This window comes from Heloderma suspectum, chromosome 2 (assembly GCF_057233095.1).
Source record: "Heloderma suspectum isolate Gila_16-S chromosome 2, 16-S_ref, whole genome shotgun sequence".
NCBI lineage: Eukaryota > Metazoa > Chordata > Lepidosauria > Squamata > Helodermatidae > Heloderma > Heloderma suspectum.
Genome location: NC_139459.1, coordinates 300097294 through 300120145, shown reverse-complemented (window position 1 = coordinate 300120145; position 22852 = coordinate 300097294). Strand labels below are relative to the sequence as shown.

Below are 22852 nucleotides of genomic sequence, written 5' to 3'. Positions count from 1 at the left end.
CATAATCATGGCTGAAAAAGAAAGGTGAATGGCTTAGGATGCTCTTGCAATATGATTTTTGATGGATTCATTCCCATTACCTGGAAGATTTTGGTTTTTCTTTCACAACTTATCTTTTACATGTGTTGCCCAAGAACCCTTCAATGTCGGATGGAGATTAGGAAGGCAAGGGTAATAGTAAACTTTAACAATTATTACTGCTAGAGCTCTTTCTGATTCTTCCATCATAGTTTTGTTTACACTTTATGGTGGTGCAGAAATAGAATATTATTTTTTAGAGGATCTTGTCATACAAGGTATTAAATAGTGTATGAGATGTATTGTAAATCTTAGTTATTGAATTGTTCTTTGATGCCAGATGCTTATTCCATTTTTTAAATCTCATTTCATTTAAATACATATTGGATGTTGTATAATATATATGTATAATACATTCAGGAGATGTACATGTGAACAAATGACCTTTACAGATACTGTAATCTTTAGCTTTCTAATTTCTCTTGGAACAGATTATATTTATTGAATGCAGAAATGTGAAGTGATTTGACTACCAGCATGGAGAAATATTTGATGCTAAAGAGTTCTGTTTTTAAACTCTATCTATGCCCTTCAATTGCAAGGTTGTCATAACAAGAAAACCTGCTGAACCGTTTACGTTATTAAAGGGGATAGGGAATTTTACCGGGAAGCAATTAAATGCATGTGTAGGATGTTGTCTAAAAGTGCAATCCTGCGCACACCTACTTGAGAGTAAGCACCATTGAACCCAGTGGGATTTAATTCAGAGTAAACGTGGATAGGTTTGCACTGTGTGTATGAAATTACATAAGTCAATAGTGTCTCTTTGCTTCCCCCTGCACAGCATTTTCTCCTTGGGCTGCATTTGCCAGTACACATTTGTGTGTATTGAGCAAAACAAATCTTAATTATGATCACAAGAATTGGTTGTGTTCATTTATAGTTATAGCTGAATCTCTCTAATACCTTAACAACAAAAGAAGAGCCATGCTGGATCAGACACAAGGTCTATCTAGTCCAGCATTCTATTCATACAGTGGCCAGCCAGTTGTCCACCAGGAACCCATAAGCAGGGCATGAGCACAACTGCACCCTCCCAACCATGTTCCCCAGCAACTGGTGTACATAGGCTCACTCCCTCTTGTACTGGAGCTAGCACATAGCCATCAAGACTAGTAGCCACTGATAGCCTTTTTCCTCCAGGAATTTGTCCAACCCCCTTTTAAAGCCATCCAAATTGGTGGCCATCACTACATCCTGTGGTAGCGAATTCCATAGTTTAACTATGCGCTGTGTGAAGAAGTACTTCCTTTTATCTGTCCTGAATCTCCCACCAATCAACTTTATAGAATGACCCCAGGTTCTAGTACTTTGTGAGAGGGAGAAAAATGTCTCCCTATCCACATTCTCCACACCATGCATAATTTTGTAGCTCTCTATCATGTCTCCCCTTAACCTCTTATTTTCCAAGCTAAACAATCCCAGCTGTTGTAACCTTCCCTCATAGGGGAGATGCTCCAGCCCCTTGATCATTTTAGTTGCCCTTTTCTGCACTTTTTCCAGCTCTACAGTATCTTTTTTTTTTTTTTTTAGGTGTGGTAACCAGAACTGTACACAGTATTCCAAGTGTGGTCGCACCATAGATTTGTATAGGGGGAGTATGATACTGGCAGTTTTATTCTCAATTCCTTTTCTAATTTTACCTAGCATGGAGTTTGCCTTTTTTACAGTGGCTGCACACTGGGTTGACATCTTTATTGAGCTGTCCACCAAAAACCCAATATCTCTTTCTTGATCTGTCACTGCTAGCTCAGATCCCATCAGGCTATACTTGAAATTGGATTTTTTTGCCCCAACGTGCATCACTTTACACTTGCTTATGTTGAACTGCATTTGCCATTTAGATGCTCATTCTCCTAGTTTGGAGAGATCCTTTTGGAGCTCTTCACAATCCCTTTTTTGTTTTAACCACCCTAAATAATTTGGTGTCATCAGCAAACTTGGACACTTCATTGCTCACTCCTAATTCCAGATCATTAATGAACATGTTGAAAAGCATTGGACCTAATACAGAGCCCTGTGGCACCCCACTATTTACTTCCCTCCACTGGGAGAATTTACCATTTATTCCCATGCTCTGCTGTCTGTTCTTTCCCTAGTTACTGATCCATAAGAGGACCTGTCTTCTTATGGCTAGTGTTTTTCCCTACTTGGGGACAACCTCCAGGTATGCAGAGGAATATTAGTATGTAAATTAAGAGAGGAAAAATGCTTTTAACCCCCCAAATAGTCTGGCAAGAGCCTTTGCTCAGTGCTTTCGGTGCTTTCAGTGGAACCACAGTGCTTTCAGTGGAACGGATGAGGGCAGCTGAGCCATGGAACATTGAACATGTGGCTTTGGATGGGTTGGAGGAGGGGAAAAATGGCATAAGCAAAAGAATTGCCCTGCTTGAGACTGTAACAGCTTGTAGTGTTGAGGGGGCTATATGCACCATCAGGTTAATCCCCCTCCCTGCACTTTATAAACAGGAAAGGGGACATTTTTATTTCCCCATCTCCTGCCACTATATAGCAGTCCTCAGAAAATCACCTAGTCCACATGAACCTGCCCAATCATTGAGACTGACATTTGAGGCCCTGCTCTCTGTCCCATCATTACATCTCATTACATGAGATCAGACAGGTGGGCATGAGAGACAGGGCCTTACCCTCCTAATAGAGATCCTCCAATACCCCCCTCCCTGGTCTTTCCATTTTAGTCTGCTTTTAAATGTTACATATTTTACATTGTTGGTATTTTGGGTGTTTTAATGCTGCAGTTGTTACTGTTTCAGTATTTTTATTGGTTTTATATTTGATTCTGTTTTTGTACAATGGGGTAAAAATAAATATTATTAACACCAATAATAATAAATGATGATGATAATACTCAGATTTGGGTTTATCAGCCAGACTCAAATCAGAGCCCTTTAGCACTATATATTACAAAGGTTTTGGGATAATGTGAAAGGGAAAACAAGGTATTCTTTTTCTTTTCTCCATCTGAAACCTCCCCGTTTTTCTATGAGCCCAAAGGTGCCACAAGGCTCCAATTTTAAATAGCCGGGCTCTTGTTAGGTACTGGGAATACAATTGCAACATTTTGTTGTGGGTCCTCTCTTGTATGACAGAATCACTCTGTTGCTTTATGATTCTAACATGCAATTATTTTGCCTAAAATTTACAGGAACCCAGTAATAAACGGGTCAAGCCTCTTTCTAGAGTTACATCACTAGCAAGCTTAATCCCTCCTGTCCGAGCAACACCTTTGAAGCGATTTGGCCAGACTCTTCAGGTAAAACCATTATTATTGTTGTTGTTGTTGTTGTGTTTCAATATAAGGAATACATCTACTGTTGTGGCTTTTTTCTTATGTTCTGTGTAGAACATTTCTTTTTCATATTGCACATCCATATGTTGATAATGAAAAACATTGTTTTCACAATCAAATATCAGATATGAATCATGGTTTTCACTTTCAGTAAGAACAAGTAAATGATTTCTGTTGCACAACAGTTTATGTATGCACAGTTCCTAATGATTCATTCTTCTGGTGTAGATGGATCTGTGCTCTTTTCAAAATATTAAACAGCTTTGGGTGGAAATATCTGGAATAGATCTTCCATTATTCTGACAGAAGTGCCAACATAACAATTGTTTGAACGCCGTGCATGCATAAACTAGCATTTTGATTTCTCATCAACAAGAATTCAAGATATTAAATTTGGGATCCTTTGCTTAAAAATATAACCTTTCTAGAAGCATATGACAGTTTAAAACTATAGACTGAAATGCAGGCATAGTACTACTTAAGATAATCTCTCGTCACTGAACTAGGCAACGTTAGCATTCATAATTCACCTCCCAGTGAGCAATTTTCATAACTACTGCTCTCTGTTCAATTTTCAAGCACTTATGGAAAAATAGTGGTGCCATCTACAAGTGTTAAATAAGCCCTTACATGCTATCTATATTTATATATGGATGGCATTAAAATGCATACAGAGGAATGAGCTGTCCTGGTATGTAAGATTTGAGAATAATCAAAATAGTCTGTTTGTTGTGTGTGTTATCTTCTTTGAGGGAAGGAGGTAGAAAACTGAACTTACTAAAATTACCAAATAACAAGAAAACATGAATGTGAAGCAATAAACATCTCTCATTCTACTCTACATTTCTCAGTTTTTGAAACTTGCACGTTTTCAGTGGCAGTTTGGTATGTCATCTGACAGAGAAATTGTCCCACCCATGTAATTACCATAGAAAGAGCTAACTGATATTAGGGAGAGATATTCTAGTTCAGTATATTGAAGAGGCTGACTGCTCCTGACCCAGCCTTTGTGGTTAGTGACCATGGCTGCAAAATAACAACATCCATAGTGCACAGCAAAGTGCTGTGTGGACACTCAGCCTTGTGTACAGGGCTCACTACCAGCACCCTTTCAGTGTGTGACTCAAAGTATTCATGTATTATTATTGTGTGGACATGGATGCGAAACACTGAAGCCACTACGGGGCCAGGCCAACTGCTTGTCAGAGACTATGGCCCTCTTCACATGAGGCTTTTCTCGTGCGCCTGTGGTCAGTCACTCATGGAAATTTGCGTGTCCTTTTCACAGTGTCGTCAACCTCCAGTGCCTCTTCCATTGTTTTTACGCTTTATTCCGCCTTTTTAAAAATCACCAAAAATACAGTAATAAATATAAACTGCTATCAATGAGGTGGTGTATCGTGCAATATCACGGTGCCATCTATTGGCTGTATAAATGAAATATATGGAACTTGCCCGTAAAGGAAATGGCCAAAAAAAGGGGAGGGGGGAAGCACGTGTATTGTGCTGATCGTAATCCTGCAAAGACTCCAGAAGGTGAAGCCCCGGTTAGGTTGCGGGATTCTTGCTTCAATGCAGAGAAGCCCTACTCTTTAAGTGTCTGTGTAATTGCGTATGCTTGCTGGTCTGTGTCTGATCTGTCCCAGGATGCTAGCATCATGATATCTCAAGCCAGCAACCTTACACACTCATAGGTGACAAACTACACAAGGGATCTGAGGAGTTTTTCATATTTCCATGAACAAAACATCATCCTGCTTGAAATCGCCTTTAAGAAGAAAAAACTTTTTTTTAAGTTTTTTTTTTTTTAATTGTAGTATATGTCATTGCATTTCACATACTTCACTGTCAGGATTCTTAACGGACAAGAGATATTACAAGCTTTTAAAACAATAACCACTTCTTTCCTGAATGACACATGTATGCTACAGAAATTACCACACTCTGCATACAAATTAGACATTTTGAGCAGGGAAATAAGATTATCGAATTCACTTGTGGAGTCTAGAAACTGTATTGTTGGGCATATAAATCTCATCCTGGGGCAACTATCAGATGAACTAATTATTCCAGAATTGCCACCCTTTTTGTACACACTTCTTATGGGATGTTCATATGATGGAATCATCTCTCCTGTTGTGGCCTTCCTGTGTTTTCTCTAGGATTCTTCCATCTTTTCCCATAACACAGAAAGTTTAACTTAGAAGAAGAAGAAGAAGAAAAAGAAAGAGCAGAAGAGAAATAGAAGGTGTGGAGACCCTTAGTGTTACTCTTCCATCTTTTTAAAAGAGCTGTCATTTTGGAATGATGTTTTGGGAAATTGAACCCTATGCTCTTTTCATTTCCTACTTGGATGCCATTACATTTTCCTCACTGCGATTTTATTTATATGACTCTGATTCTGCCCTCTGTGCTGTGCCTTGGCTGTGACTTGGCTGTCTGGACATACCTTGCAAACCTGAGGGAGAAGCAGATTGGCTGAATGGACATCCACTTGTCTCCTTAGGTGTTGTGCTCCATAATGAACCTAAAAACAGTTCAAAAATTTGACCAAGGTTGTGGCTATGAGGTCTGCAGTATAGATAGACCCAGTCTAGGTCTAGACTGCAGACCTCATGGCTACAACAATGGGGCAAATTTTGTGACTTTGCTGTTTTTTTTCCCCATCCCCCGATTTTTGCACCACCTAGCCTAATGAAGAATTGTGGTGAACTCAAAATCTTTCACATTTTTTTTTTTAGTCGGCCCTAATAAAACTATTGCCCAACTATTGATTTTGTATTGGATAACAGACCCATGCTATCCAGCATTCATTCTCTGAATGTGGCAATCTCTGATGCCCCAGAGAAAGGGGTAGCTTGAGGGAACGGAGATATTTGTGGGGGTGTTCATCTCTGCTAAATTAAACACATTGCACCACTAGCTGAAAACCTTAACTTTCCTGAGAGATGTGCTTTGTGATATTCTAATGCTGCTTCCTAATGACAAATGTTAATTTATATTGGGGTGGTGGTGGTGGACTCAATGGTCTACCAGGCCCCTTCCAACCCTACTATTCTATGATTGCAAAATCTTAATTCCAATTGCTTCTTGCAGTAGCTTCTAGTTCATGCATTCACTTCAGATGTGAAATTTTCCCCAGTCTTAGGTCCCCAGATGATGTTGCCCTATAACTCCCCTTATCTCTGACCATTGACCTTGCTGGCTGGGGATGATGGGGGCTGTAGTTCAAATCATATGGGGGCCCAAGATTGGGAGGGGGTGAACTGTTTTCTTTGCAGTTTGTATCAAACTGCAGTTTCCCATTTTGTTCCAATATGTGAAATTGTAGTTTGGATAAACCATAGTTAATAAGCAATGATATCAAATCAGGATTAGATTAGGTCCTGCTTTGTTAATTAACTATGGTATGTGCAAACCATATTTTCATGTATTTGGATAAAAGAGGAAACTTCATTGAATAGAAGTTTCTAATTGTGGATGAAGGAGGAGGAAAAGGGAGAGCTCACGAACCTGAATTTTGCTCTGATTCCTTTTTGTAATGACAAACCATGATTTGTCAAGGCCTATGTCTTCATTGCTAGATTCTGCTAATACCAACCAAACAATGGACAGAAAGACTGAAGATTGGTGAGTTCAGAATAATGAGAACATAAGAAGCCATGTTGTGTCAGACCAAGGTCCATCAGTCAGTTGCCTACAGGAAACCCACAAGCAGGACATGAGTGCAAGAGCACCCTCCTGTCCATGTTCCCCAGCAACTGGTATATATAGGCATACTGCCTCTGATAATGGAGGTAGCATATATGCATCGGGACTAGTAGCCATTGATAGCCTTATGCTCCATGCATTTGTCCAATCCTCTTTTAAAGCCATCCAAAATGGTGGCTATCACTACATCTTGTGGAAGTGAATTCCATAATTTAACTATGTATTGCGTAAAGAAGAACTTCCTTTATCTGTCCTGTATCTTCCACCGTTCAGCTTCATGTTTTATGAGAGAATATTATTAGAGAGGGAGAAAAATGGCTTCCCATCCACTTTCTCCACACTATGCATAATTTTGTACACCCCTATCAAAGCAGTACTGGGGTACAGTCTTAAAAACGACAGAATGATCTCAGTACGAATCCAAGGCAAACCATTCAACATCACAGTAATTCAAGTCTATGCCCCAACCACTGAGGCCGAAGAAGCTGAGGTTGATCGGTTCTATGAAGACCTACAACACCTTCTAGAACTAACACCAAAAAAAGATATACTCTTCATCATAGGGGATTGGAATGCTAAAGTAGGAAGTCAAGAAATCACCGGGATAACAGGCAGGCATGGCCTTGGTGTACAAAATGAAGCAGGACAAAAGCTAATAGAGTTTTGCCAAGAGAACACACTGATCATAGCAAACACTCTTTTCCAACAGCACAAGAGACGACTCTACACATGGACATCACCAGATGGTCAATATCGAAATCAGATTGATTATGTCCTTTGCAGCCAAAGATGGAGAAGCTCTATACAGTCAGTAAAAACAAGACCTGGAGCTGACTGTGGCTCAGATCATGAGCTTCTTGTTGCAAAATTTCGGCTTAAATTGAAGAACATAGGGAAAACCACTAAAGCATTCAGGTATGACCTAAATCATATCCCATATGAATATACAGTGGAGGTGAGGAATAGATTTAAGGGATTAGACCTGATAGACAGAGTGCCTGAGGAACTATGGACGGAGGTCAGTAACATTGTTCAGGAGGCAGCAACTCAATCTATCCCAAAGAAAAAGAAGTGCAAGAAAGCCAAGTGGCTGTCTGATGAGGCTTTACAAGGAGCTGAGGAAAGAAGGGAAGTGAAAAGCAAGGGAGAAAGGGGAAGACATATCCAACTGAATGCAGATTTCCAGAGAATAGCAAGGAGAGACAAGAAGGCCTTCTTAAATGAACAATGCAAAGAAATCGAGGAAAACAACAGAATGGGAAAGCGTAGAGATCTCTTCAAGAAAATTGGAGATCTCAAGGGAACGTTTTGTGCAAAGACGGGCATGATAAAGGACAAAGAAGGCAGGGACCTAACAGAAGCAGAGGAGATTAAGAAGAGGTGGCAAGAATACACAGAAGAACTATACAGGAAAGATCTGAATGTCCCTGATAGCCATGATAGTGCAGTCACTGAACTGGAGCCGGACATCCTCAAGAGTGAAGTCAAGTGGGCCTTAGGAAGCATTAGTAACAACAAAGCTAGCGGAGATGACAGTATTCCAGCTGAGCTATGTAAAATCTTAAAAGATGATGCTGTTAAAGTGCTGCATTCAATATGCCAACAAATTTGGAACACTCAACAATGGCCGCAAGACTGGAAAAGGTCAGTTTACATTCCAATTCCAAAGAAGGGCAATGCCAAAGAGTGTTCAAACTACCGCACAATTGCGCTCATTTCACATGCCAGCAAGGTGATGCTCAAAATCCTACAAGCTAGGCTTCAGCAGTATGCGAACCGAGAACTACTGGAAGTACAAGCGGGGTTTCGAAGAGGCAGAGGAACTAGAGATCAAATCGCCACCTTTCGCTGGATCATGGAGAAAGCAAGAGAATTCCAGAAAAACGTCTATTACTGCTTCATTGACTACGCTAAAGCCTTTGATTGTGTGGATCACAACAAACTGTGGCAAATTCTTAAAGAGATGGGAATACCAGACCACCTTACCTGTCTCCTGAGAAACCTGTACGAGGGTCAAGAAGCAACAGTAAGAACCAGACATGGAACAACCAAGTGGTTCAAAATTGGGAAAGGAGTACGACAAGGCTGCATATTGTCACCCTGCTTATTTAACTTATATGCAGAGTACATCATGAGAAACGCCGGGTTGGATGAATCAGAGGTCGGAATTAAGATTGCTGGGAGAATTATCAACAACCTCCGATATGCAGACGATACCACCCTAATGGCAGAAAGCGAAGAGGATCTCAAGAGCCTCTTGTTGAGGGTGAAAGAGGAGAGTGCAAAAGCTGGTTTGAAACTCAACATTAAAAAAACGAAGATCATGGCATCTGGCCCCATCACTTCCTGGCATATAGAAGGGGAAGAAATGGAAGCAGTGACAGATTTTACTTTCTTGGGCTCCAAGATCACTGCAGACGGTGACTGTAGCCCTGAAATTAAAAGACGCTTGCTCCTTGGGAGGAAAGCTATGGCAAACCTAGACAGCGTAATAAGAAGCAGAGACATCACCTTGCCGACAAAGGTCCGTCTAATCAAAGCTATGGTTTTCCCAGTAGTAATGTATGGCTGTGAGAGCTGGACTATAAGGAAGGCTGAGCGCCGAAGAATTGATGCTTTCGAACTGTGGTGCTGGAGAAGACTCTTACGAGTCCCCTGGACTGCAAGGAGGTCAAATCAGTCCATCCTAAAGGAAATCAACCCTGAGTGCTCATTGGAAGGACAGATACTGAATCTGAAGCTCAAAGATTTTGGCCACCTAATGCAAAGAGAAAACTCTCTGGAAAAGACCCTGATGCTGGGAAAGACTGAAGGCAAAAGGAGAAGGGGACGGCAGAGGATGAGATGGCTAGATAGTATCACCAATGCAATGAATATGAACTTGAGCACACTCCGGGAGAGAGCGTAGGACAGGAAGGCCTGGCGTGCTATGGTTCATGGGGTCACGAAGAGTCGGACACGACTGAACGACTGAACAACAGCAATCATGTCTCCACTCACTCGCCTTTTCTCTTAGCTAAACAGCTCCAGATGTTGTAACTTTTCCTCATAGTGGAGTTGCTTCAACGCCTTATTCATTTTAGTTATTCTTTTCTGTACTTTTCCAGTTCTACAATATCCTTTTTTAGGTGTGGTGACCTGAGCTGTACATAGTATTCCAAGTGTGGCTGCACCATACATTTGTATAAGGACAGTATGATATTGACAGCTTTTAGATTTCTTTCTTAAATATATCTAGCATGGAATTTTCCTTTTTCTCAGCAGCTGTACACCGGGTTGACATTTTCATCAAGCTGTCCACCATAGCCACAAGAACTCTGTCTTAGTCAGTGACCGCTAGCTCAGATCCCATCATCTTACAAAGCTGGAATTGTTGCCCTAATGTGCATGATTCAGGATATATATTTCAGTCCCAAGAACAAATAAAGAAAATTAGAAATAGGTAACAGAATTAAACATACTCACATCCGTCCCCCCCTCCACATCAGTATTTAACAATATTCTTTGAACACCAGTCATGCTTTGAAATGAAGGAATCCAAGCTCCAGATGTGGTATATCCATGTATATTAATGTAAGTTCCACCTGCTAACAGATTCCTATGAAGATTTTTATATATAGCTAGGAATTAGCCCCAGGGTGTGGTGTGTATTAAGAAATACACACACATACACACCTCACTTTTCCTCTCCAAAAAAGGAATCAGAGCAGTTTACAAATTTTAAAAACAGTCATTAAAACACATTTATGACTAAAAGTGGCAATAAAGACAAGAGCACAAAGAATCCAAGATAGCAATCAATAAATAAAATTAAACAAGCAGTGCTTGTTTAAATAGAAAAGCCTTCTGTTTAGCAGAACACAGATAAAGAGGAAGATGACCTAACCTCTTGGGGTCAGGAGTTTTACATGCAGGGTACCACCGCCAAGAAAGCTCTCTCATGCATTGCCAAGAACTGTGCCTCAGAAAGCAATGGCACATGGAAGAGGGGTGCAACAGCTGATCTTAAGTGACAGGCAGATTCCCATGGGAGGAAATGTTCCCTCAAGTAGCCAAGTCCCAAGCCACTTAGGGCTTTGAAGGTAATAACCAGCACCTTGAATTGCACTCAGAATCAAGTTGGCAGCCAGTACAGCTGTTACAAAAGGAGTTTCACGATCCCAGCACTTTGTGCCAGTCAAAATTATAGCTGCAGCATTCTGCACTAGCTGAAGTTTCCAGGGCCAGCCCCATGGAGAGTGTGTTGCAGTAGTCCAGATGAGATATAACTAATATATGCAGGACCATGGCCAGGTTTGACCATAACAGGAATGGTTGTAGTGGCATACACCATCCGAAGCTGGACAAAAAGCAGTCCATTTACAATGGATGTTTAATAATAATCAAGATTGATTAATTTTGAAATATTTTTCATAAATAGCTTTATCAGCAACCTTTCTTAAGCAATGCTTTCTTCCTGTTCTTGCTGTAATATGTTTTATTCTTTAACATATGAACGACTAGCATAGTTATGCTTCTGGAACTTTCTGCATGTATGTGGGTGTGGGTGGGTGTACCTTCTTGTAGCTAGCATGTTTCTGTGTCTGCTGCTATTGTTATTATTATTTAATGCATTTGGCTGCTTTTCAAATCTTTATATCTCAATGCACAATGAGCTGAAATAAAATATTAAATTGATTTAATTTTTTAACATATTGGTTAACTTTTTTTGTATTGACTACAGAGCACTTATATGTTGCCCCTTTTGTCTATATATCCTATATTTCACTTTATATACTTCTTCAACACTGTTGTTATGAAAAATTATAGGAATTGGCAGGGACTATATATATAGCCTGTTGTCAGCAGACAGCCAAAACAAAGAGAACCTTTGACTAAAACAAAGAAAAATACACCATACGTTATCTGAAATATTAGCAAAACCATCTAAAATTTGGTTTGAGTACAGTGGCCAGCTGGTCAAATTTGGATCATAACTTCTGGTCGTTCTGCCCATCTTTGCTCAGTACTTAGTTTCAACTACTGACCACGTTCTACTATTCTAGTGTGATTTTTTTTAATGGCAACATAAAGAGAGAGAGAGAAAGAAGAGATGCCCTCTGAAAGCACATGTTGGAAGCAACCTCCATGAGTTGAAATAGACACTTCAAATCTAAAGCCACTTCAAATCTAAAGCCACTTCAAGTCTAAAGATATATTTGCTCACATATATCAGGAGAGAAATGCTACTTCACAAGACTGCAGTTGAATCAAAAAGGCTGTTATTGACCAACTCTGTTTCCATTGGGTGGCAAGGGTGTATAACTTTGTTGTTGTTGTTCAGTCATTCAGTCGTGTCCGACTCTTCGTGAACCCATGGACCATAGCACGCCAGGCCTTCCTGTCCTGCACTCTCTCCCGGAGCGTGCTCAAGTTCATATTCATTGCATCCGTGATGCTATCTAGCCATCTCATCCTCTGCCGTCCCCTTCTCCTTTTGCCTTCAATCTTTCCCAGCATCAGGGTCTTTTCCAGTGTCTTTTCTCTTCACATTAGGTGGCCAAAATCTTTGAGCTTCAGTATCTGTCCTTCCAATGAGCAGTCAGGGTTGATTTCCTTTAGGATGGACTGATTTGACCTCTTACTGCTTCTTACTATGCTGTCTAGGTTGGCCATAGCTTTCCTCCCAAGGAGCAAGCGTCTTTTAATTTCAGGGCTACAGTCACCGTCTGCGGTGATCTTGGAGCCCAAGAAAGTAAAATCTGTCACTGCTTCCATTTCTTCCCCTTCTATATGCCAGGAAGTGATGGGGCCAGATGCCATGATCTTCGTTTTTTTAATGTTGAGTTTCAAACCAGCTTTTGCACTCTCCTCTTTCACCCTCAACAAGAGGCTCTTGAGATCCTCTTCGCTTTCTGCCATTAGGGTGGTATCGTCTGCATATCAGAGATTGTTGATAATTCTCCCAGCAATCTTAATTCCGACCTCTGATTCATCCAACCCGGCATTTCTCATGATGTACTCTGCATATAAGTTAAATAAGCAGGGTGACAATATGCAGCCTTGTCGTACTCCTTTCCCAATTTTGAACCACTCGGTTGTTCCATGTCTGGTTCTTACTGTTGCTTCTTGACCCTCGTACAGGTTTCTCAGGAGACAGGTAAGGTGGTCTGGTACTCCCATCACTTTAAGAATTTGCCACAGTTTGTTGTGATCCACACAATCAAAGGCTTTAGCGTAGTCAATGAAGCAGAAATAGACGTTTTTCTGGAATTCTCTTGCTTTCTCCATGATGCAGCGAATGTTGGCGATTTGATCTCTAGTTCCTCTGCCTCTTCGAAACCCAGCTTGTACTTCCGGTAGTTCTCGGTTCACATACTGCTGAAGCCTAGCTTGTAGGATATTGAGCATCACCTTGCTGGCATGTGAAATGAGCGCAATTGTGCGGTAGTTTGAACACTCTTTGGCATTGCCCTTCTTTGGAATTGGAATGTAAACTGACCTTTTCCAGTCTTGTGGCCACTGTTGAGTGTTCCAGATTTGTTGGCATATTGAATGCAGCACTTTAACAGCATCATCTTTTAGGATTTTCAATAGCTCAGCTGGAATACTGTCATCTCCGCTAGCTTTGTTGTTACTAATGCTTCCTAAGGCCCACTTGACTTCACTCTCGAGGATGTCCGGCTCCAGTTCAGTGACCGCACTATCATGGCTATCAGGGACATTCAGATCTTTCCTGTATAGTTCTTCTGTGTATTCTTGCCACCTCTTCTTAATCTCATCTGCTTCTGTTAGGTCCCTGCCTTCTTTGTCCTTTATCATGCCCGTCTTTGCACAAAACGTTCCCTTCAGATCTCCGATTTTCTTGAAGAGATCTCTAGTCTTTCCCATTCTGTTGTTTTCCTCGATTTCTTTGCATTGTTCATTTAAGAAGGCCTTCTTGTCTCTCCTTGCTATTCTCTGGAACTCTGCATTCAGTTGGGTATATCTTCCCCTTTCTCCCTTGCTTTTCGCTTCCCTTCTTTCGTGAGCTACTTGTAAAGCCTCATCAGACAGCCACTTTGCTTTCTTGCACTTCTTTTTCTTTGGGATGGATTGAGTTGCTGCCTCCTGAACAATGTTACGGACCTCCGTCCATAGTTCCTCAGGCACTCTGTCTATCAGGTCTAATCCCTGAAATCTATTCCTCACCTCCACTGTATATTCATCAGGGATATGATTTATGTCATACCTGAACGGTTTAGTGGTTTTCCCGACGTTCTTCAATTTAAGCTGAAATTTTGAAGAAGCAGCTCATGATCTGAGCCACAGTCAGCTCCAGGTCTTGTTTTGACTGACTGTATGGAGCTTCTCCATCTTTGGCTGCAAAGGACATAATCAGTCTGATTTCGATATTGACCATCTGGTGACATCCATGTGTAGAGTCACCTCTTGTGCTGTTGGAAAAGAGTGTTTGCTATGATCAGCATGTTCTCTTGGCAAAACTCTATTAGCTTTTGTCCTGCTTCATTTTGTACACCAAGGCCATGCCTGCCTGTTATCCTGGTGATTGCTTGACTTCCTACTTTAGCATTCCAATCCCCTAGGATGAAGAGGACATCTTTTTTTGGTGTTACTTCTAGAAGGTGTTGTAGGTCTTCATAGAACCGATCAACCTCAGCTTCTTCGGCATCAGTGGTTGGGGCATAGACTTGAATTACTGTGATGTTTAATGGTTTGCCTTGGATTCGTACTGAGATCATTCTATGATTTTTAAGATTGTACCCCAGTACTGCTTTTCCCACCCTTTTGTTGACTATGAGTGCTACTTCATTTCTTCTAAGGGATTCTTGCCCACAATAGTAGATATGATGGTCACCTGAATTAAATTCGCCCATGCCTGTCCATTTTAGTTCGCTGATTCCCAAGATGTCGATGTTCAATCTTGCCATCTCATGTTTGACCACCTCCAGCTTACCTTGATTCATTGATCTGACATTCCAGGTTCCTAAACAATATTGTTCTTTACAGCATTGGACTTTCTTTTCACCACCAGACACATCCACAGCTGAGTGTCCTTTCAGCTTTGGCCCAGCCGCTTCGCTATTTCTGGCACTACTTGGAAATTCCCTCTGCTCTTCCCTAGTAGTATATTGGACACCTTCCGACCTGAGGGGCTCATCTTCCGGCATCGTATTGTTTAGCCTTGTGATATGTCCCATGGGGTTTTCCTGGCAAGAATACTGGAGTGGGTTGCCATTTCCTTCTCCAGTGGGCCACATTTTGTCAGAACTCTCTGCCATGACCTGTCCGTCTTGGGTGGCCCTGCACGGCATAGCTTATGGCTTCACTGAGTTACGCAAGCCCCTTCGCCACAACAAGGCAGTGATCCATGAAGGGGGTGTATAACTTAGTACTTAGGAAATGAAGCAGCTGCTTTTCAGAAAACCGAAACACAGTTAGTAGCGTGTCTGAATGCTGAAAGTATCAGAGCTGTCATATTGAGTTTGTTTCTAAGTGTTAGCAGACAGAGGTTCTCTAAATGATTTGCTCCAGAGGCTTTTGGAATTGCTTTCTTGGCAAGAACATAGGAAGTCAGGTGTTAAGTCAGGAATTAAGTCTCATTTAACTCAATGGGACACACCTCTGTGTAGCTGTATATAGGATGATTACATTGTAAATATTTAAAACTCTGACTATTAATTCCACATTTATCTGCTGTTTTGCTTGTATCAATCAGACATCAGTCTGGTATTGAATATGAATTCAGTGTCATTATTTTACTTGTTTTTTTATCTTTGAAAACTACTTTGATATGACTGATACCATGTTTAAATAAAATAATTGTCAATACCAAGGAAAATGATCCATCTGAGTACATAAATGGGAGGTCCTACAAGATCCCTTTCTCTCTTGGCCCTACTGCTTGCTCTTAGAGGACAAAGACCTGATCTTGCACTTGCCCCCAGGTGTCCATACCTACTTAAAGAGTGGGTCCCTGGCTACATCAGTCTGGCATTGCATATGAATTCAGTGCCATCTGGGCAATGAGGAGGCAAGAGGAAGCAATACTTGATAATGGTGAAGTAACTGCAAGTGTTGGTGTTGAGGACCCCTAGGATGATGGTCCTGGGGGATCTCAACTTCCATGCCGAGGCCGCTGTATCCGGGGCGGCTCAGGACTTCATGGCCGCCATGACAACCATGGGGCTGTCCCAACATGTCATCGGCCCAACACATACAAAAGGACACACGCTTGATCTGGTTTTCTCGACTGGGCAGGAGGATGGTGATCTGAAAGTGGAGGAATTAACATCTGTCCCTTTGTCATGGTCAGATCACTTCCTGCTGAGGTTTAGACTTCTGGCGGCCTTTCCCCTCTGCAAGGGTGGGGGAACTATTAAAATGGTCCGCCCCCGGAGATTAATGGATTCCGATGGATTCCAGAGGGCTCTGGGGGATTTTCCTGCTGGTATGGCTGGTGCTCCTGTCGAAGCCCAGGTCGCTCTGTGGAATGCAGAGATGACTCGGGCGGTTGACACGATCGTGCCCAAGCGCCCTCTCCCTCTGAGCAGAGCCCGGCCAGCTCCTTGGTATACATCTGAGCTGAGGGCAATGAAGCAAGAGGGGAGACGGCTAGAACGCAGGTGGAGGAAAACTCGTGCTGAGTCTGACCGAACACAGGTAAGAGCCCACTATCAAGCCTACTCTGTGGCGGTGAGGGTGGCAAAGAGGCAGTTCTTTTCCACCAGCATTGCATCTTCTCATTGTTGTCCAGTGGAGCTTTTCCGAGTGCTTCGCGGCCTGTTACATTCTGGGCCAGGGAGAGAGACGGTGGAACCCTCGGTAGCACGCTGTGACGAGTTTGCACGGCACTTTGAGGATAAAGTCGCTCAGATTCGTCATGAATTGGACACCACGATTAATGCAGTTCCATTGGTAGAGGTGTTCAGAGCACCGTCTGGTCCAGTTTTATTGGATGAGTTTCAGTTACTGAGGCCTGAGGATGCGGACAAGGTGCTTGGCCAAGTCCGATCGACCACTTGTGTGCTTGACCCTTGCCCTTCATGGCTTATTAAATCAAACAAGGAGGGGTTGTCCGGCTGGGTCCAGGAGGTTGTAAATTCCTCCTTGAGAGAGGGAGTGGTGCCTGCCGCTTTAAAAGAGGCAGTAATTAGACCACCCCTGAAAAAGCCTAACCTGGACCCAGAGAATGTTAACAATTATAGGCCAGTGGCCAACATCCCCTTCCTGGGCAAGGTGCTTGAGCGGGTGGTTGTAGGACAGCTCCAGGTAGTGTTGAATGAAATGGATTATCTAGATCCATTTCAATCGGGCTTCAGGCCTGGTTTTGGAACAGAAACTGCCTTGGTTGCCCTGTGGGATGACCTCTGCCGGGAGAGGGACAGGGGGAGTGTGACCCTGTTGATTCTCCTGGACCTCTCAGCGGCTTTCGATACCATCGACCATGGTATCCTTCTGGATAAGTTGTCTGGGTTGGGAGTAGGAGGCACTGCCCTACAGTGGTTCCGCTCCTACTTGGATGGCCGATTCCAGAAGGTGGTGCTGGGGGATTATTGCTCTGTGCCATGGCAATTGTGCCATGGGGTTCCACAGGGCTCTATTTTATCCCCCATGCTGTTTAACATCTACATGAAACCGCTGGGGGAGGTTATCCGGAGGTGTGGGCTGAGGTGCCATCAATATGCACATGACACCCAGCTCTACCTCTCTTTTACATCAAAACCAGGTGAGGCAGTGACTGTTCTGAATCAGTGCCTGGGCACGGTAATGGACTGGATGAGGGCTAATAAACTGAAACTCAATCCAGACAAGATGGAGGTACTGTTAGTGCGTGGTTCGTCTGCACGGCTAGGTGATATTCAACCTGTTCTGGAGGGGGTTGCACTCCCCCTAAAGGATCAGGATCGTAGTTTGGGGGTGCTCTTGGATCCAGAACTGTCACTTGAGGCACAGGTGAACTCAGTGGCATGGAGCACTTTTTATCAGCTTAGGCTGGTATACCAACTACGCCCTTACCTGGACAGAGATAGCCTTGCTACAGTTATCCATGCTCTGATAACTTCTCGTCTGGGTTACTGCAATGCGTTATATGTGGGGCTGCCTTTGAAAACGGTCCGGAAACTTCAGCTGGTCCAAAATAGGGCAGCAAGGTTGTTAACAGGGACTGGCCTGCGAGCTCATATTACGCCAGTACTTTTCCAGCTGCACTGGCTGCCTGTCCATTTCCGGGCCCGATTCAAAGTGCTGGTGTTAACATTCAAAGCCCTTAACGGCTTGGGGCCAGGTTACCTGAAGGATCGCCTCCTCCCATATGTGCCTGCCCGGACCTTAAGATCATCATCAGCGGCCCTTCTCCGTGAGCCCCTGCCAAAGGAAGTGAGGCGGGTGGCTACTAGGAGGAGGGCTTTTTCTGCTGTGGCACCCTGGCTCTGGAATGAGCTCCCTAGTGAGGTTCGCCTGGCGCCTATATTGTATTCCTTTTGGCGCCAGGTGAAGACCTTTTTATTTTCCCAGGCATTTTAGCATTTTAGCTTTCTAAATTTTTATCTTTGGTGTTTTAAATCTGTATTTTAAACTCCTGCACTGCTGCTAGGTTTTATTGTGGTTGTATTGTTATATTGTGGTTTTAATGTTCTGTATATTTTAAATTGTTTTATTGTGTGTTGCTTGGATTTAATTTTTGTGAACCGCCCAGAGAGCTTCGGCTATTGGGCAGTATAGAAATAAATAAATAAATAAATAAATAAGTCAGCTATACCAGCCCAATCCTTTGCTACATGTATTTGCACATCAGTGGCTAATGGAGGCTTCTGTCTAATGGGCTGCAATCCCATAGGAGTGCGTCCTAATATATAAATGGTGCAATGTGTTTGATAAATAATAGTCTTTTAAAACTTCTGATTTGTAATTTGGTGATTACAGTGAATGAGGTAGCTTATATTCTGTAATCAGTACAGATAGCCACTATTGAACACATTAATTCACTAAGCCCCTTCCTTCTGCTAACTATTGGTGATCAAAAATGTGCGTATTTGGTATTTTCATATTGGTAAACTTCCCCTAAATTTTTGAAACTCTTGCTTGTTTTGCAGAACTTGTATTCATTTATAGTAAATTATGTCTGCCCCCCTCCCCCACGTAATGTGTTGAACTTTTAGTGTCCCAGTTTGTCGGTTTCCTTCTGACCTGGAATAATAATCACATTTGTTCTACACCCACACCCAAGATTTAGACCCTTGAAGAAACTGTATGAAGCAGCACTTCAACTGCTCTACTACTATATTTCCTGACTGCTTTTTGAACTTGGTGGAATTTAGTGATTTTTTAGAGTTTTGTGGAGGCAGCATTTGAAAAGGAAACTGTATGAAACATGCTCATATTTATATTATTAATTCACTGCATTAACATCCCTCCTTTCCTCCAAGGAGTCCAAGACTGTATACACAGTTTCCACCTCCCCACCTATTTTATCCTCACAACATCTGTGAGGTAGGTTAAGGCTGAGGCCATGTTTCCACGACAACAGAAAGAGAAGGAAAGAGTGGCTTACTCACATTTTTCTAGAACCCGCTTTTGGTCTGGGCAAGGCTCCATGGGGGTGTGCATCACCCCATTTTCAATCGCTTCTCCTAACATACTTCTGGGTAAGGTGGAGGGGTTGGAGTGAACGTCATCTGACTGGCAGGGGCTGCTCAACCAGTAATAGAGGCTTATCCCACTCCAGGCTCTCCCCACTTTCTCCCTAAGAAAGGTGAAAATTAGAAGTGATTACTTCCAATGTGCACAAGTGAGGGAGAAGCTTCCTAATGAGCCCCAATCTTTCTCTCCTGTTGTTGTGCTTGATTGCTCTAATAGGGCAGGGGAAATGAATTACTTCCGATGTGGGCATTTGGGAGAGAGGCCTCATTGAGCACAATGTTACTTCTGAGTAAACACTAATTGGTTTGTGCTGGGAATCACAGGGACAGGAGAAAGGAAACACCCATTGACCAGGGTCATGGTGAAAGGCACACCCCTGGGTAGGGCTAGCGTTCCTGAGGTCAATGTGGGGGTTGGGGCATACAGCAACTATTCCAGGGAGAACACGACTTGAGGAAAAGAATCGGACTTTAAGCAGTCTCAGGAAATCCAGTTTTTCCCTGATAAGCTGCAGGGTGGCTGCTGGATAGCGACAACGTCATCTAATCCTAATGACTTCAACACGCAGCTGGCTCGGAGTAAATCACTGGTGGAAACACAGCCTGAGAGAATGTGACTGGTCCAAGGTCACCCAGGGAGCTTCATGCCACTTTGGATCAAATCCAATATTTAAAATGAAATGTAAGCTAAGCGATAATTACGGATACCTTTACTTTTCTTTTTTTTATAGCGTTCCATCAGTTTCCGCAGTGACAGTCGGCCTGATCTGCTTACTTCACGTCCCTGGACTAGAAATGTACTCCCCGCTAGCACCAAGCGAAGAGACAGTAAACTCTGGAGCGAGACCTTTGACGTTCGTGTCAATCAGATGCTCACATCCAAAGAAATCAAGCGCCAAGAGGTTTGTGTATTTATATTTTCTTTGGACACCTTTGCATGAAATGGGATTAAGGAATGCAGGTGAGCATAGACATTCACATACCCTTCGGAATATAAATCCCAACATTCCTTGCTTGGCTAGGCAGTAACAGAATTAGCTGTCACCTATCTCCTTGGCATACACTGAATTAACAGAGAACATGTAAATGCACAACTACTTCATGCTTTCAAAGGATCCCTCACAATCAAAGAAGACAACGTAGCACATTCTTGACCCAGGAGGAACTAAGCAAGAAGCTAACCACTCTTTCTTCTAAGCTGAGGGAGGGAGGGGTAAATGTCTTGGCATGGATAAAATGTTCATAATGAATAGGCTATGAAACTGAAGAAAATATGTTGGAAATGAAGGAAATTCCATGCATAGCGTAGCATTCATTCCTAGCTTAGCATAGTATCCTGAGTCCTACAAGTTACCTAATTAAAAGGCTCCAGGGCAATCTGCTGAAGCTGAACAGGTCTGGGTTTGATCTGTGCTGATGGAAGACTGTCGGAGAACTCTGTGTCTGTCACCTTGAAATTCCATCATGTAACAAAGGGGAGATATAAATAAAGCTCTCTGTTTTTAAAGGAAAACTTATAGCCCGGTCCTATTTGTTTTTCTTCTTTTGCTGTGTTACAGCTTTCAAGCTGGCCTTATTTCTTTTCATTTGGCATTTGGCACTTTTCATTTGGCATTGCTTTACATGCAGAAGGTATTTTTGGTTAAAAAGAGGAAGCAGAAATACTGACCCATTTTCACAATACCTTGTCATGCATGGGCTTGCTGGTCCCATTATTGTACTGGACAGTCAGGTATTTTTCCATCTAGCCCAGTATCTGTTTCCAGTTAAAAGGATCAGGTAGAAGGTGATGGGAATGACCGAAGAGGTGCTGCCAGATTGTGGTCCCTGGCAGGTGCCCAACCATGCTGAATGCCATCTCTGACTGAAGACTTATAGCGAAAATTTTGGCTGGTTAATCAGTATGTGAAATTGAGGTCCCCCATGCCAATTCCCTTTCTGGACTTCCTTGAACAGAGTTCCCCAGCCTTGAAAATATTTTACCCACTTTTGTAAACAGCAGGCATCCACTTGAGTGACTGTGCTCTGGGAGGGTTTTCCCTGGCCACTCTTTCTGATTTTTGGACGCCTTCATTATCATTGTTTACTTGATTCCATCCTTATCTCACTGCCCCATTTTTTTCAGCCATCTTGCCCCTTGTCCCATTCAACTTCAGGCCCTCCGTTCCCATGCCAACCCAACATTGCTTTCTTTCCTGCCACAATTCTTAACAAAATCAGAGAGCCTTTCCCCTAGGCCTTGTTCTATTCTGTTTCAGTCTTCTGCCTTCCCCACTGCTTTTTCCTTCAGGTTCCTTATTCTGAGCTCACTGCCTATTCTTCCTTCTTTCCTTCCTTGAGCAACACTGCCTCTGGGTTCCTTATATCTTAGCTTCTCTACCCTGGGCTCTTTTCACAAATTCCTCAGCTTTTGGTCACTATGTCTGTCCTGAGACCTCCTCCTTTCCCTAGGCTGTGTGAAGATTTTCCAAGCCAAACCATCCTTTCACTCCCCAAAATTGCGCTGTTAAGATTCACCCTGTACAATTAGAATGCTTCTGAGCATACCATGATATCATAGAAGCCCAGTCAACAGCAGTGGGTCTCAGAGCAAGCAGGCTGACAACATTTTTAATAAGATTAGAAGCTTTTTAAACACCATCTGGAGTAAGGGACTAACAAAGGGTGGTGAATACAGCTTGACTTGTAGTCATAGGTGGAAATGTTTCTAAGTCGTCTTTTATGAAGAAATTAAACTTGTCCTGAAATATTGGTATGAAATATTAATCTTTAGTATATAAGCATCACAACATAAACAAAACAACAGATGACTATTTGGGTCATTACCCAATCAGCTGTAACAGAGCTTTAACTGTATGCCCCCTTCTTAATTTTGTTGCCATTCACTGATTTAGAACTTTTGACATATAGAAATGAACCATATAATTAATGATATGGCTAGTAATTATCTTGCCAAAATAAGTTATAGATAAGAATATAAAAAGTTAAATAAGACAGAATAGATGCTATGGAAAGGTTATTTAGTCCGTTGGTTTTCTAGTCCTTCCTTCCAGTATAATACATATGCTAGGATCAAATTTATATTTTTATCCATAGTTTTAAAAAATTATATGAGAAACCTTAAAATAGCAAA

The 22852-nt window shown here is 42.2% G+C and overlaps 1 protein-coding gene across 4 annotated transcripts in view; it reads left to right on the top strand.

The window, feature by feature from the left end:
* ARHGEF3 (Rho guanine nucleotide exchange factor 3) overlaps positions 1–22852 on the top strand; it is a 229399-nt gene that overhangs the window by 180694 nt on the left and 25853 nt on the right. For all 4 annotated transcript variants that reach the window (XM_084840053.1, XM_084840056.1, XM_084840055.1 and 1 more), the window contains 2 exons: positions 3245–3352; positions 20451–20621. In XM_084840053.1, the coding sequence (XP_084696179.1) occupies positions 3245–3352; positions 20451–20621 (279 nt within the window). The remainder of the gene's footprint in view (positions 1–3244; positions 3353–20450; positions 20622–22852) is intronic.